Consider the following 14,586-nt stretch of genomic DNA (forward strand, 5'->3'; position numbering starts at 1 on the left):
CGGCGAAAATAACACAAGACAATATACTCGTACAAGGCGAGGAAATTTTTTTTTTATTAACATGGTGTAGGGAAAAAAAGAATAATAAGTCTGATGTAATCTAAGAGGCGTGAAGCAATATACAGTGGAGTGAGGGAAAGACCAGTGTTGTCTGGGGTAGAGCATTAAAGAAAGGAGGCGCGTGTCCATGCGCCTATTCCACTGTGGGTTACAATGTAGAAAGTAGCGCGGGGAGTCTCAGATGTCAGCAGGGGGGGGGCGGGAGTGCTGTCGGCGTGTGGCACCATCCAACTGAGCGGGGGTGAAGTAAAGATCGCGTGTAGGTAATTGGCGAAGAAGGCGCGGTAGCGTGGTCGCTGTTCGACTTCACTGTGGGCGGTTTGTAAGTACTGCCAGAAATCAAGGCGTGATTTGTCGCCACCATTATACATGTAGGTGATCGTCCATCCCTTGACCCATACAATCGCATGATTTTTGGAGGCGGGGAAATAAGTATTCTCAGGATGGATAAAAGTCCGTGGGTCAATCGAGTCCGGCGGAACGCGGAGGTAACAGGCAACGAACTGTCGGGCAAGTTTCCAGACGTCACTGGTGGCAGTACATGTCAGTTGATGGACATCGTCATCCACGAGGTGGCAAATGGAACAAAGTGGAGAGTCCTGTAGTCCGATGGCGTGAAGGCGATGATTTGTGGCGAATTTTTCATTTGCGACTTGGTACCATGTTGCCCGGACGTTGGAGGGAAGAAAAGGCTGGTGGATGTGACGCCAAACCGTTGGCCACCCCGTGGACGGATGTCTCAGTTCGATATTGTTGCTGGATATGGAACGAAGGAGAGGGGTGTAAAAATCTTTAGGTCGAGGAGAACGCGTGGTCGGTAAGTGTGTGTGAGCATAACTGAAGTCGACGATGAAATCAGAAATGTGCGTCAAATGGTGCTTGATGTGTCCGACTGGTACTGGTGGTGTTATGGTCGCGGGCACAAGAATTTCCAGCAAGCTGCGCGTAAGGGAGGTGCCCCCGTGCCACTGCTTGTGCATGGTGGACATGTACAAGGACGCCGCTCGGAGTCGTACATTGACAAGGCCGAGGCCTCCTGCTCGCGGGGGAAGGGTGAGCGTGTCGCAGCGGACCTTAAAGATCGTACCGGCCGTAAGGAAGTATCCAAGGGCAGCCTGGAGGCTGCGTCCAATAGTTGATGGCAGCGGGAGGACCTGTGCGATGTGGACCATTCTGGACGCCACATGTTGATTCAGGTATTGGACACGTTGTAAAGAATCGAGTCGTCGGAGAAGATTTTGTCGCACCGTCGTGCGGATAGTTTGGAGTGCACGCCGAAAATTGATGGCAGCGGAGCGGCGCACGGTGGAGGTGAAAATGATACCAAGATATCGTAGTTGTTGTACACACGGGAGAGGTGCTAAGTCTTCGTGTGAGAGGCCGCGTCCAATGGGCATCGCCGCGGATTTAGCCACATTCATGTTACTGCCCGCTGCAGTGCCGTACGTTGATATCAAATCAAGTACCGTGTGTGTTTCACTCCGTGAGCGGATCAAGAGGAGGAGGTCGTCCGCATACGCACGACATCGAAAACTGTGCTGTCGCAAAGTGAGACCAGAAAGGTGGCTCGTCAGACTCCCGATGAGTGGCTCCAGGCTTATGGCATACAGTAGGGTCGAAAGTGGGCAGCCTTGCCGTACGGAACGCCGGATCGCCACTGGTCCCGCCACACGGCCGTTAACCTGAATCAGAGATTCGGCGGTGCCGTACAGGCGCCGGATCACGTCGATGAAGGCTGGTGGAAAACCCATGCGGTTCATCACTGAGAACAGAAAAAGATGCCGCAATTTGTCGAATGCGCTGTCAAAATCAATGGCAACCACTGCGGCGCGGAGTCTGCACGCCGCTGCCAGTGCAATTAAATCGCGACATTCTCCTGTGGCCGTTTGTATATTAACTGAGCCGCCCGGAGTTGTCTGTTCCGGGGATAGAATGCTAGGCAGGATCTTGCGGCATCGCGTTGCCAGTAGGCGTGTAAAAATTTTACAGTCTGCGTTAAGCAGAGTCAGGGGACGGTAATGTGCTGTCGTCACACCTGGTGTCGGTTTGTGGATGGGTATAATAATTCCCGTGACGAAGGACGGCGGTACGGCGTTCCCTATCGTCAGCAGTTCATTAAACATCGTTGTCCACCGTGATGCCATTAGTGTGAAGAAAGCGCGATAAAATTCTATCGGCAATCCGTCGACACCAGGTGACTTATTCAGAGCACCTTTTTTGATTGCATCGTGGATTTCGTCACGCGTAATGGGCTCCAGCAACTCGTCCGCTTTGTCGCTGGTGAGGGTGCGAGTTACGTGTGGTAACACAGACTCCTCAGCGTGGTTGTTGGTAGTCTCCTCCTGGTACATTGTGCGGTAGTGGTCGACAAACGCACTGACGATTTCGGCCTGGCAAGTGACGTGCTGGCCGCGACAGGTGGTGATCTCGGTGATGAGTTGTCGTCGTCGATGTTTCCTATCGGAGGCGATATGATGCATGGTCGGATGTTCTTGTTCCGCCGAATCTTGACGTCGGGTTCGCACCATAGCCCCCTGCAGTCTACGGCGTGTCAAAGATACAATTTGCGCCTTAATCCTGCTGCGTTCCCTCTGGGTGTCGGGGGTGGGCGGTTGGGCGTCCAGGTCGCGGAGAACGGCGTAGAAATAGTCGGTAGTGTGCCGGCGCCACATAGCAACTTCCTTTCCATACTGAATCAAAGTACGTCGAATGGCAGGTTTGGCACATTCTAGCCACCAGGTCAAGGTCGTGCAGTATTTAGGTAAGCGACGTTCACAGGTGGCCCATGTCTCGGTAACACGTTGAAGACATTCGGGATCATGAAGATGGGAGGTGTTTAGCTTCCACGGTGCACGACTACGCCAGACCACTTGCTTGGGGAAGAGAATGTTGCAGATGTAGGCACAGTGGTCCGAAAATGCCAGGGGCCAAAGTTCTGCACCTTGGACTGCAGGTGTGAGTTCCCGAGAGACGTAAATTCTATCAAGGCGGCTCGCGGAGTGACTCGTCTGGTAAGTATGTCCAGGCGCGTCGCCGTGCCGAACTTCCCAAGTGTCGCGGAGCGACAGATCTCGGACGACAAGACGCAGTTCTTGACAGGTGTTGTAGTGGGGCACTTGATCTTTAGGGTGCAAGACACAATTAAAATCACCCCCAAGCAAGTAATGGTCGCAGCGTCCAAGAAACAAAGGAGCGATTTCTTCTGAGTAGAAGAGGGCCCTGTCGCGTCTGCGGGTGGAGCCTGACGGAGCGTAAATGTTGATGATACGCGTCCCCATGACGGTGACGGCCATGCCTCTGGCAGATGGAAGGTATGTGATATCGGCCACTGGAATGCCTTCTCTGGCGTAGATGGCTACGCCGCGTCCCAGGTGGTCACCAGGAGAAGGATAAGTGTTATATCCCGCGACGTCTGGTAGTGTGGCCAGGTGTACTTCCTGTAGTAGTGCGACATCGACGTCCGACGCCCATATCATCTCTCGCAGCAGTTGAAGTTTCACGGGTGAGCTAATGGTGTTAGTGTTGATCGTCGCTATTCGGTAGGTTTGGAGCCGTAACCCGCCGTGGAGGGGAACTCCACCGGCGGAGGATGAAGTGGGACGAGGCAACGGTGAGTCGTGCCGTACGCCACCTGACGGCATTGTCAGCGGCGTAACGATGCTTCCGTCTGGGGTGACTCTGTCCCCAGCGTGTGGTCCGGCTCCTCATCGACGTCCTCACTCCGCACCATTGAAGGCGTTGTCGTTGTGATGGTCGTACGTTCCACTTCGGTCGTAGGGGCTGAGGACGTCTCGGCGGCAGTCGCATCTGTGGAGTCCATTGGTTCAGGAGCACCTGAGCGAGCCAGTAGAGTAGGCATCGACGTATCCACATTCGGCGTCATGTTGTCGTCATTCATATCGTCGTGTAGGTTCTCCGAGGCCTCGTCGGGTCGGACGGCTTCTGGAGCATCGGGGGGTGGTGATCCGTCTCGTTCCGAGACCGTACGGCGCCTCCTCTTGCGCCTCTTAGGTGAACGTTGTTTGCGGGTTCGTCCCTCCGTGTCGGAAGACGGGAGGGAGTCGCGTCGCTCTGAGAGGAAGGCCGTCGCGGGAACGTCAAATGAAGGGGCGTCCATATGTTCAGGCGGATGGGTGTCGGAAGTCGTCGCTGTTGGTAGTGGCGCCGGAGTAGCGTCAGGCTTTGAGCGCGACGCGTCGGCCCCAGCGGTATCCGTAGCAGCTGGAAGAGTCACCGGTGCATGGTCCGATGGGCGGCGGCCGGTGGGAGGAGAACAGAGCGCCGATGCGTAGGTGATCGGTAAAACCGTCGTCGGAGCCGGAGGTGCCACAGTAGCGGCTGGCAATTGGGTGATTCGTCGCTGAAGACACTCAGATCTGAGGTGGCCTTCTTTGCCGCACCCGGAACAGGTCTTGGGTTGGCCGTCGTATATGACAACCGCGCGGCACCCGCTAATTTGCAGGTAAGATGGCACGTGGCGATGGAGATCGATGGTGATCTGCCGTACACCGTTAAGAACAGGGTACGTTTGGAATTGCGCCCAGCGTTCGGCAGTGTGGCCATGTACAGTGCCATAGGGGCGGAAAGCCGCGATAACGTCTTCTGCTGGAAGCTCGAACGGGAGTTCGAAAACTCGTATGGTGCGCATTCCTAAGCCGGCATGGTCGACAGTGACCGCTCCGACATTGCCGTCGGCGTGGCAAAAGCGTAATCCATGGTTGGTGTCACGAAGTATTCTTTCACATACCGCGTCATTGACGACTTTGACGTACACAGTACTGCTTAATATGGACAAATGGATGCCCAAGATGTCAGAAGCTGGGATCTTAGCAACGTCGCGTAGGAAGCGTTCCACTTCCAAAGCCTTTGGTCGTGCGTAGTCGTTGCAGAAGTTGAAACGTAAAGTTGATTTTCGAAAACGGTTGGCCATGATTCTAGTGCACGTAAGCGACACGTAAGTGACGGCCGCTGAAATGTAAACAACAGCGAGCGCGCGCGCTCCGCAGGCGGAAATAACAACACGTCCGCACTGCACGGCGGCGAAAGCCGGACTGTAGCTGAGCCACCGAGGACGCAGAGGATGGGGCGACTGCAGGGACTTATCACTAGCACGCCTCCCGTGAGACCCACATTCCCAACTTATTGTCCCGCACTATATTCTATATGCCCCTGTCCATCATACTCATTACTCGCGGCTTTTTGCCGATTCTCGTAAGAGTTCGATCACTGTTTGTGCATCCGCACAGAAGAAGATGGTCAAATGGCCGCTGACCCTTAACTATATATATTTATGAAGATGGTATCTGTTCTTTCAGACATATCCGAAAGAACAGTAACCATCTTCATAAATATATGTAAATATTTGTGTTCTAACGGTTAAGACTTATCCAGAATGAGATTTTCACTCTGCAGCGGAGTGTCCGCTCATAAGAAACTTTCTGGCAAATTAAAACGGTGTGCCGGACCGAGACTCGAACTGTGCCCTCAGATGGTAGAGCACTTGCCCGCGAAAGGCAAAGGTCCCGAGTTCGAGTCTCGATCCGGCATACAGTTTTAATCTGCCAGGATGTTGCGTTAAGATTTATGTTCAAAATTAACTTTAGTGTTCCAAATTTGATTGTACAGCATGATATGGTTAGCTGTTTCAATGTCTGGTTAGAAAATACGTTTAGCGTAATCCAGATATTGAAGGCAGAGGCGGGGAGAAAAGAAAAGAAAGGGAAGTAACTAATTATATCAACTGCATCACGACTTCACTCAGGATCAGCGGCAACGAGTGAGCATGTGTCTCGATCCAGTACTCGAATCCCGAATCTCCTGCTTACTATGCAGTTGAATTAAACCACTGCGCCATCTCGACACAGTGTTTATTGCAAATACGTGAACTATCTCGGCGCACTTCCCGACCGACTCACATCCCCCCCCCCCCTAGTATCCGCAGTCCCCGTCCATATCCTCCATGCTTGCTAATTTTAGTTTCTCGCTGGAGGACAAACGTAAAGGTGCATTCGCACTTAAGGTTGAGGATTCATTGTCCATCGAGGCGCATCAGTTATATGAATGTGTAGTGCCTGTTCTTTCGAACATGTCCGAAAGAACAAACACCACACATTCATTCGATGGATGTAATAGATTTCTGTTCACATTGTACCGGCCGTTGTGGCCGAGCGATTGTAGGCGCTTCAGTCTGGAACCGAGCTGCTGCTACGGTCGCAGGTTCGAATCCTGCCTCGGGCATGGATGTGTGTAATGTCCTTAGGTTAGTTAGGTTTCAGTAGCTCTAAGTTCTAGGGGACTGATGACCTCAGATTTTCAGTCCCATAGTGCTCAGAGCCATTTGAACCATTTGTTCACATTGGGATGCTTGATTTCTTGAATCCCACTGACTCTCACCATTGGGGTGCTTGATCTCTGTGAGTGTTCGTGGACAATGTACCTTATCAGTTACTGTATTAATAATGGTTGTAGGGTGGCTACCGAAATCAAGCATTCCGATGGTTTGGTGACTAGCTACAATCAACCCCACAGGGAACAGAAAACTACTATACCGTACAAATAGCCTGCTTGCCAAAATTGTCCGTCCACATTACCCGCATTCGGGAGGACGACGGTTCAAACCCGTCTCCGGCCATCCTGATTTAGGTTTCCCGTTATTTCCCTAAATCGCTTCAGGAAAATGCCGGGATGGTTTCTTTGAAAGAGCACGGCCGATTTCCTTCCCCATCCTTCCCTAATCCGAGCTCGTGCTCCATCTGTAATGGCCTCGTTGTTCACGGGACTGTAAACATTAATCTCCTCCTACTCCATATTACTTGTACTTTACAATCACATTTGCCACACTCAAATAACCTCTAAACATCAATATCAACCGCTAGAATGCAAAGGTTTGCACTTACATCGTAAATGGCATGTAGACGCAAATGTGCAGGTTTTTAATTTAAAAAACTGGCACACTTGCTATTTGTTGATTACAGCGCCATCTACCACAAATGGATTAAACCGTACTCATTTGTTGGCCATATAATCCGAATATACGATAAAAATGGGGGTTCACATTTTGAAAGTAGGAAGTTCACCCCGTCCACGCAGTAGGGGTGGTTAAGAAGTGGTCAGTTGCAGCACAGACATATGTACCCTTTACCAATATTAACTTTTCACACACAACATTTTTTCGTACTATGCGTCGTTTCTGATATATTTAGCACTCCGTCTTCAGGCCACAAGTGGCCCATCGGGACCATCCGACCGCCGTGTCATCCTCAGACGAAGATTGTGATAGGAGAGGCGTGTGGTCAGCACACCGCTCTCCCGGTCGTTAGGATGGTTTTCTTTGACCGAAGCCGCTACTATTCGGTCGAGTAGCTCCTCAGTTAGCATCACGAGGCTGAGTGCAGCCCAAAAAATGGCAACAGCCCATGGCGGCCTGGACGGTCACCCAGCCAAGTACCAGCCACGCCCGACAGCGCTTAACTTCTGTGATCTGACGGGAACCGGTGTTTCCACTGCGGCAAGGCCGTTGCCTTTTTGATATATTTAGACGTCTCAAATTGAAACAAACACCCTGTTTATACACAGAATGGTCATATGGTCATAAACAGTCGGAAGAACTTGTAATGGTTTTGCAGCGCTGTTTGTTTAAAAAAAAAAAAAAAAAAAAGTAAGTTTAAATGGCTCTGAGCACTAATGGAACTTAACATCTCAGGTCATCAGTCCCCTAGAACTTAGAACTACTTAAACCTAAGGACATCACACACATCCATGCCCGAGGCAGGATTCGAGCCTGCGACCGTAGCGGTCGTGCGGTTCCAGACTGTAGCGCCTAGAACCGCTCGTCCACTCTGGCCGGCGCTGAAATGTAATCTTTACATAAAAAAATTCGATACATTGCTCCGTTTCCGAGTTAATTAGCGTCAAATTTAAGCAATCAGGCCGTCCCTCCGAGTACAGTTAATGTCAGTTGTTCCCATAGTGTAGACGGTTGCGCACGAGACGACTGGCTCGGGTTCGATTCTTACTATAGTCCCATCTCGTTTTTGTATCACTCTCTTGTTCGGTTATAGGAAACCAAACGACGCACAAGTTTGGCGACACCGCCTCTGGCGGCCGCTTGAATCTGCGCGCGCAACGGCCTGATTGACTAACGTCAATGGTAATTTTTTTCTTAAAAATTATTTGTCAGCACAACCTACCCTGCAACGTCCTGACAAGCTTTTCAGATTGTTTATAACCAGCCTGTATATTGTGAAAAGTAATAGTCATGTAACATTCGCCAGGGGTACGTCTGCAGATTTCTCGCCATTAAGAATGAAACACTGTTTCCTGGAAACTGTTTAATCAAGTCACAAAGCTGGTCTGAAATGAAATTCTGTTTCCTGGAAACTCTCTAATCCAGTCACGAAGCTGGTCTGATATTCCGTACACTCGTGTTTTGCTCATTAGGTAGCAGTGCGAACTGTATCGAACTCCTTCCGTAAATCAACGAACACGGCGTCAAACTGGGCGCCGGCAGAGGCACGCAGAGTAACGTGGCCGGTAGATGAGCCATCAGCAGGGCACGCGTGGGTAGAACGATAGTGATGGAGGTTGCGTGGGGAGCTGCTGTAGGGAAAATACCGACCGCTGGAGGGGTAGTGCCGTTCCATACTGAAGTCTTTGCTCAGATTTTTGTAAGTGCCCACGCCCACTTCCGCATGGTGACCACTCAAAAAGATCTCCTGGCACCCCTACGTTGGTTATTGTTTAAAAAGAATTCCGCTGAAAACGCAGCAATTTATTTTCGTCTCGGTTGTTACCAATTTATAACTTACAGAGATGCGTCATGAGTGGCGTATTTTGAGTAATACCTACATTTCTCTTGTTACCATGTTAAAATTTGCTTCTTTTGCCGAAACACAGCGAAGTTTACACAATGTCACCTCACAAGCATGTTGTGCAGACGTAGTTGCGAGGGAATACTGAAACAGCGGTTTATTAAGTGTGTTAATTGAGAAGCTAATGAAAAGTAACGACAGCTTGTGGAAAAGCACATCCTTTGTACAAAAACGTGTAGCGTCTTCACTTACTCTTTTTTTAACCCACATCATTTCTCGTTTCATCAGCTATCGATGGCCCTTAAAAATTACATTATTTCGTTGAAAAAGTCTGTAGTTAGCGGAACGACCATACGGCAAAATGTTTTTCTCTTTGCATACTGTCATTTGCCAAAATCTCGTTTCGATATCTGAAACCGTTTATGAAATATGAGACATGTTGTAGATATTTCATTCTGGCTTTATCATTGGCGCGCGCGACAGCAACATACCAGGTGATCAAAAAGTCAGTATAAATTTGAAAACTGAATAAATCACGGAATAATGTAGATAGAGAAGTACAAATTAGCCCACACGCTTGGAATGACACGGGGTTTTATTAGCACCAAAAAAATACAAAAGTTCAATAAATGTCCGACAGATGGCGCTTCATCTGATCAGAAAAGCAATAATTAGCATAACAAAGTAAGACAAAGCAAAGATGATGTTCTTTACCGGAAATGCTCAACATGTCCACCATCATTCCTCAACAATAGCTGTAGTCGAGGAATAATGTTGTGAACAGCACTGTAAAGCATGTCCGGAGTTATGGTGAGGCATTGGCGTCGGATGTTGTCTTTCAGCATCCCTAGAGATGTCGGTCAATCACGACACACTTGCGACTTCAGGTAACCCCAGAGCCAATCAATAATCGCACGGACTGAGGTCTGGGGACCTGGGAGGCCAAGCATGACGGAAGTGGCGGCTGAGCACACGATCATCACCAAACAACGTGCGCAAGAGATCTTTCACGCGTCTAGCAATATGGGGTGGTTCTAATAAAACCCCATGTCATTCCAAGCATGTTCGTCAATTTTTACCTCTCTATCTACATTATTCCGTGGTTTATTAAGTTTTCAAATTTATACTGACTTTTTGATCACCCGGTATATCGTACGCACCAAATATAAAATCATAACGACCCCTATTTTTCTTTGCAAACTTTTTCGAATTTCACGTAGTGTCTTAAATGTAGATATCACAATAACTATGGCCATTAACGAAATAATGGTCATGTCATCATAAAGCTGACACACGAAGCTATAAGTACCGCAAAAATGAGATGCTTTCACAGAATATTTTCTGTAAAATCGTTTGCGCGTGCATTTAGATTCTGTCACCGCAGCGTGTCGCGGACCAGCCGAAAGCAGGCGAACAAGCAAGGCCTCTCCTTCCGAAAGGAGCCCAGCGCCTCAGTCGAAAACTGCGCACTGCGCATCAGCCTCCATATACTGCGCTGACCACATCTACTGGCTTTGTCTCTCGTGGTATATTAGACGAACGATCCACTCAATGTACAGTAATTAGAGTGGAAAGTGAGCGGCTATAGGCAGCAAGGAATTACTGATACCATTGCTTCGCTTCCCTGACAAATTGCCCGTATAACATGTCTTCGGCCACGGCAGTCCAGCAAGCAGCGTTGATGTCTGCGATCTCGCGTGGAGGGGATTACCTAACAGCATATCCAATCTCTTTTCGATTACTTGCCACGATGCTTAGAGTTATTGACTGCAGCACTCCTGGACGATAGTTTTCTGCTATCAACCCGAGGAGCCGCTCTGTCTGTGAACCCCGAGTGTCCTGCGGCGGTGGCGGCGAGTAGTCGCTGCGCGGCCACGCCTCTGCTCTCGCGCATGCGCAGTAGGACCAGCGCCGCGAAGGCTGGCGCGCGTCGCGACGGCGCCGTCATTGCTAGCTGCGAAGCCGGCGAGACAGGTCATAGCTGCGGCTGCTGCCATGGTGCCACCAGCATTCGAGGACGCCGGCAAACAGGCTGGCATCGCCGTATGGAGAGTCGAGGTGAGTAGCGAGCCGTCACTAATGTTTAATAACAAAGCAGTTACGTAAAAGATGGAACATTTTTTTCTAGAATCAGGTGTTCACTGCTTCATTGAAGATCATTTCACTCGCGAGGTTGTCAAATATGTAATTAAAATTAGAATACTTCAAAAAATTACAGAAATGCTACATTGCTAAGAGGAAACATATTGCACGCTTCTGAATACCCAACAGTAATATGTAAATACTTAATTTCTGCACTAGATAAACCTTTCTTTTCATATATAGCACAACGCGTGTCGGGAAAGTCTCATTTTCAAGTGCTATGGAATTTACCGTAGTATTTGTTGTGATGTGTGTGTGTGCACTGTTCTGCTTCACTCACCCTGCAGACGTGTTTTTATGATCTTCAGTTATTGTGACTACTTCAGTATGCAGAAAATCGCACATATGCAAAACGTCGTCCACACTGTTTGCTTTACGTTAAATCATAACATATTGTGATAAACAGTGTGAATGATGTTTTGCGTTTTTATGGACTTCTGCCTAGTGGAGACGGTACAGTAACGTAAGATCATATAAAGACGACACAGGGCAAGAGAAGCAGAACACCACACTTGCAGATATGACATCCAACACTAATGTGAATTTCTACAGTACTAAAAAATAGGAATGGTTTCCAGAAACGCGTGATACTACCAATGAAAACACGTAAATGTTACAATAACGTACTGTTTAAGTAATTGACAGTTCTAGGCTTCGTAAAAATACATTGTTTATAATAGATGAAGTAAAGTTGCCCATATTATGCTTTAACCACGTTGCCGTCTTTTTCTCGCCGAAAAATTTCCAGAAAATGTCAAACGTATTGTAGGAATAAATCTGTCGTTAGTGACAATCCTACTCAATCCCTTCAGTTCCTGATCACAGAAACTGGGGCTGGGCTGTGAGAATTATATAAATAACAAATATACTAACTTCAATTGTTAAAGTTTGACGCATCATTGCGACAGGTCATGTTGTTTGATTCACCGTGCAGTCAATACAAAAAATGAATTAATGTAGTATTTCGGTAAGGAAGTGCTGTTAGTTTGTATTCATAACATAAATGTAATCGTTGCTGGAAGAACCGCGGCAACACCCACTTGTGCAAGTCTTGTGTCCCTGATAAACTCAAACGCGCTGCGATCCCAATGGTATCCTCTCTTGTTAATGTCGTGTGTTGTGGATGACTGAGTCCCTGTAGTGTAAACTAGCACGCCTGTGGATGTAGCTTGCCTTGTTGTGCATTGTTGACAAATTACTTCGTATGACTCAGCCTGACATATCGTCCTCTTGTCAGTAAATGCTTTCCCAGAATAAATATACATCCGAAGAATAGGTTTGTTTCCGCAGCACAAGTGTTTACATCTTGTAAGGCCCTTTCCTATCTGTATACGCTAATATAACGATAACGCAACGCGTTAGTAAGCCACAGGTTGGGGAGAGCCAGCTAAATGCTCTTTTGTGCAACTGTGCGCACAACGCCGCAGATGTTTTGACATTTTAAGCTATTTAATTTGGCGAAATCACAGGTCAAGAACGGCTTCCGCTGCAATGTTTTCGTGTATGTCTTCGAGTTACACTAAAATAGGGCACTGTACGGCATTCACGCAGCAAAACTGAGCAGAATTTAGCTGTATAAATGAACATTTTTTTAGCACTGTCACTAAACATGAAGTGAGTTTGTCGCAACAATCCTATAGTCAGTCCGCAGTAGTAAACGTTTTATCAGACTAGAAAGATTGATTTACTTGTAAGTCTTAGGATGTTTCAATCCATGTTTCCTCCATAACAGATTCCAACAGATTCCTGTGTTTAGATTTTCCGAGTTATCGCATGCATAAATTAATTTAAATGGAAAATGTGGAACGTCTGCTGGCACAGTTTCGGCAGCCGAAATGTTTTTATAATTGATAAATAAAGTACGCCATACCATTGCTTCTTTTGGATACCTACCAAATTGACTCACCACGTTACAGAAAAGTTTTTGCGTTTATAAAACAGGCAGAATTAATATTTCTTTCTAGTCGTAATATGTAAGATATTTTTGTAATCGAATGACATCCATCTGCAGTGTATTGTTGCAGAGTTCATTTTTTCGCTCGTGCACAACTACTACCGCGTAGTCTGATTATTGTACCTGCTATGACAGACTAAACACTGGGAAGAAACTCCTTTCGGAAGAAAATTATATGGCATCCGCTGCAGAACTCCCTAGTACTAAATGACTGAAATAGCAGTTCGATAAACGAAAGGATCTCTCGTTATTGTATTACACACTCTGCAATCAGTCACAACCGTAGTCAGTGTGTATCCAGAGATATTAGCGTGAATGACCACACAAAATTAGTTTTTGGTTAGGCAAATAACAAACTGAAATTCTTTGGAAGAATCTTTAGTAATTGAAATTTACTTGGGGAAGATGTGACATACAAAACTTGTTCTTAGATTCTCGAATATTACTCGTTATTGTGGGATCCATACAATATGATTGATATGAAGATCGAAATATCTAAAGAGAATCATACTCTCACTGGTTCGTTCTAGCTAGTCATCACAGAAGCAGAACAGTGTTGTCAGAAGCTATGAAAAGCAATGTTCCTCACTGAAGAGTTCTACTGTCGAAATCCTGAGAAGCAAAGCTTAAAGAAGAGGCAAGAAAAATTGCACTTCCTCACATACATCTCGGAAGCGACTGACAGCATACAGGGACATTCATCGAGATTGCATTTAGGCTTGCCAACGATGTTTTTTTTTCTCCCCAACACTATCAGCAAAATAAGTAGGTATGGGGAAGAAATAGTAGTGGTGCCTGAAATAACCATCGTCAGATTCCATGAGGTGGCTTGCGCGACGTCTACATACAGATGTTGATTTAGATTTACCGTTGGGCCCACATGAACGATTTTTAGATTGCTTCGTGAAGACGGTTTCATATAGATGTACGCACATTGACCCCCAATGTGCCATGCATACAATTTTGCATATCCGGCCCCACATGTTGATTTTAGTCGTACAACTGAATTAAATTTTGTAGAAACAATCCAAGAGAATGAATTTTCATTATTCAATGGAGTGTGCGCTAATTTGAAAGTGCCTGACGGATTAAAACTGCGTGCGGAACCTGTGACATCTCTCGCAGGCAAGTGCTCCACCGACCGAGATATCAAGGATGACTCGCGACCCGCCCTCACAGCTTCACTTCCGCCAGTATCTAATCTCCTACCTTCCAAACTTCATAGAACTTGGCCTACGTACTTTGCGGGACAAACACTTCTGGAAGAATTGATATAACACAGAAATGGCTTACCATAGCCTAGGGATTTCTGTCCATAATTAATCCCATAGGCTGTGGATAAGCCATTTATCTGAACTATCCTTTCTTCTAAAATTGTTGACTCAACAAGACATGCTCGATAGCTTCTGTGAAGTTTGGAAGGTAGAAGAGGTACTAGCAAATGTGAAGATTTTGGGCTGGTTCGTAGGTAGTGCTTAAAAACTAGAGAGAGAGAGAGCATTTGCCCGTGAAAAAATAAAGAGCAAAGATGGACTGACTGTTCCCTTAAATTTCAAATAAGCAAAATGTAGCCTTCCAAAATGCAAAATGCTTTTATTTCATAAATGTACTTCCATTGGC

The 14,586-nt window shown here is 47.3% G+C and overlaps 1 protein-coding gene and 1 pseudogene across 3 annotated transcripts in view; one reads left to right on the top strand and one right to left on the bottom strand.

Moving 5' to 3' along the window:
* Positions 1-7,463: 7,463 nt before the first annotated feature.
* LOC124557135 lies at positions 7,464-7,581 on the bottom strand (annotated as a pseudogene).
* Positions 7,582-10,790: 3,209 nt separating this feature from the next.
* The window catches only part of LOC124555341 (gelsolin, cytoplasmic), a 292,177-nt gene continuing 288,381 nt past the window's right edge, over positions 10,791-14,586 (top strand). For all 3 annotated transcript variants that reach the window (XM_047129222.1, XM_047129220.1, XM_047129221.1), the window contains exon 1: positions 10,791-10,928. In XM_047129222.1, coding sequence (XP_046985178.1) covers positions 10,866-10,928 — 63 coding nt within the window. In that variant the 5' untranslated portion in view covers positions 10,791-10,865. The remainder of the gene's footprint in view (positions 10,929-14,586) is intronic.

This window comes from Schistocerca americana, chromosome X, assembly GCF_021461395.2.
Source record: "Schistocerca americana isolate TAMUIC-IGC-003095 chromosome X, iqSchAmer2.1, whole genome shotgun sequence".
Lineage (NCBI taxonomy): Eukaryota > Metazoa > Arthropoda > Insecta > Orthoptera > Acrididae > Schistocerca > Schistocerca americana.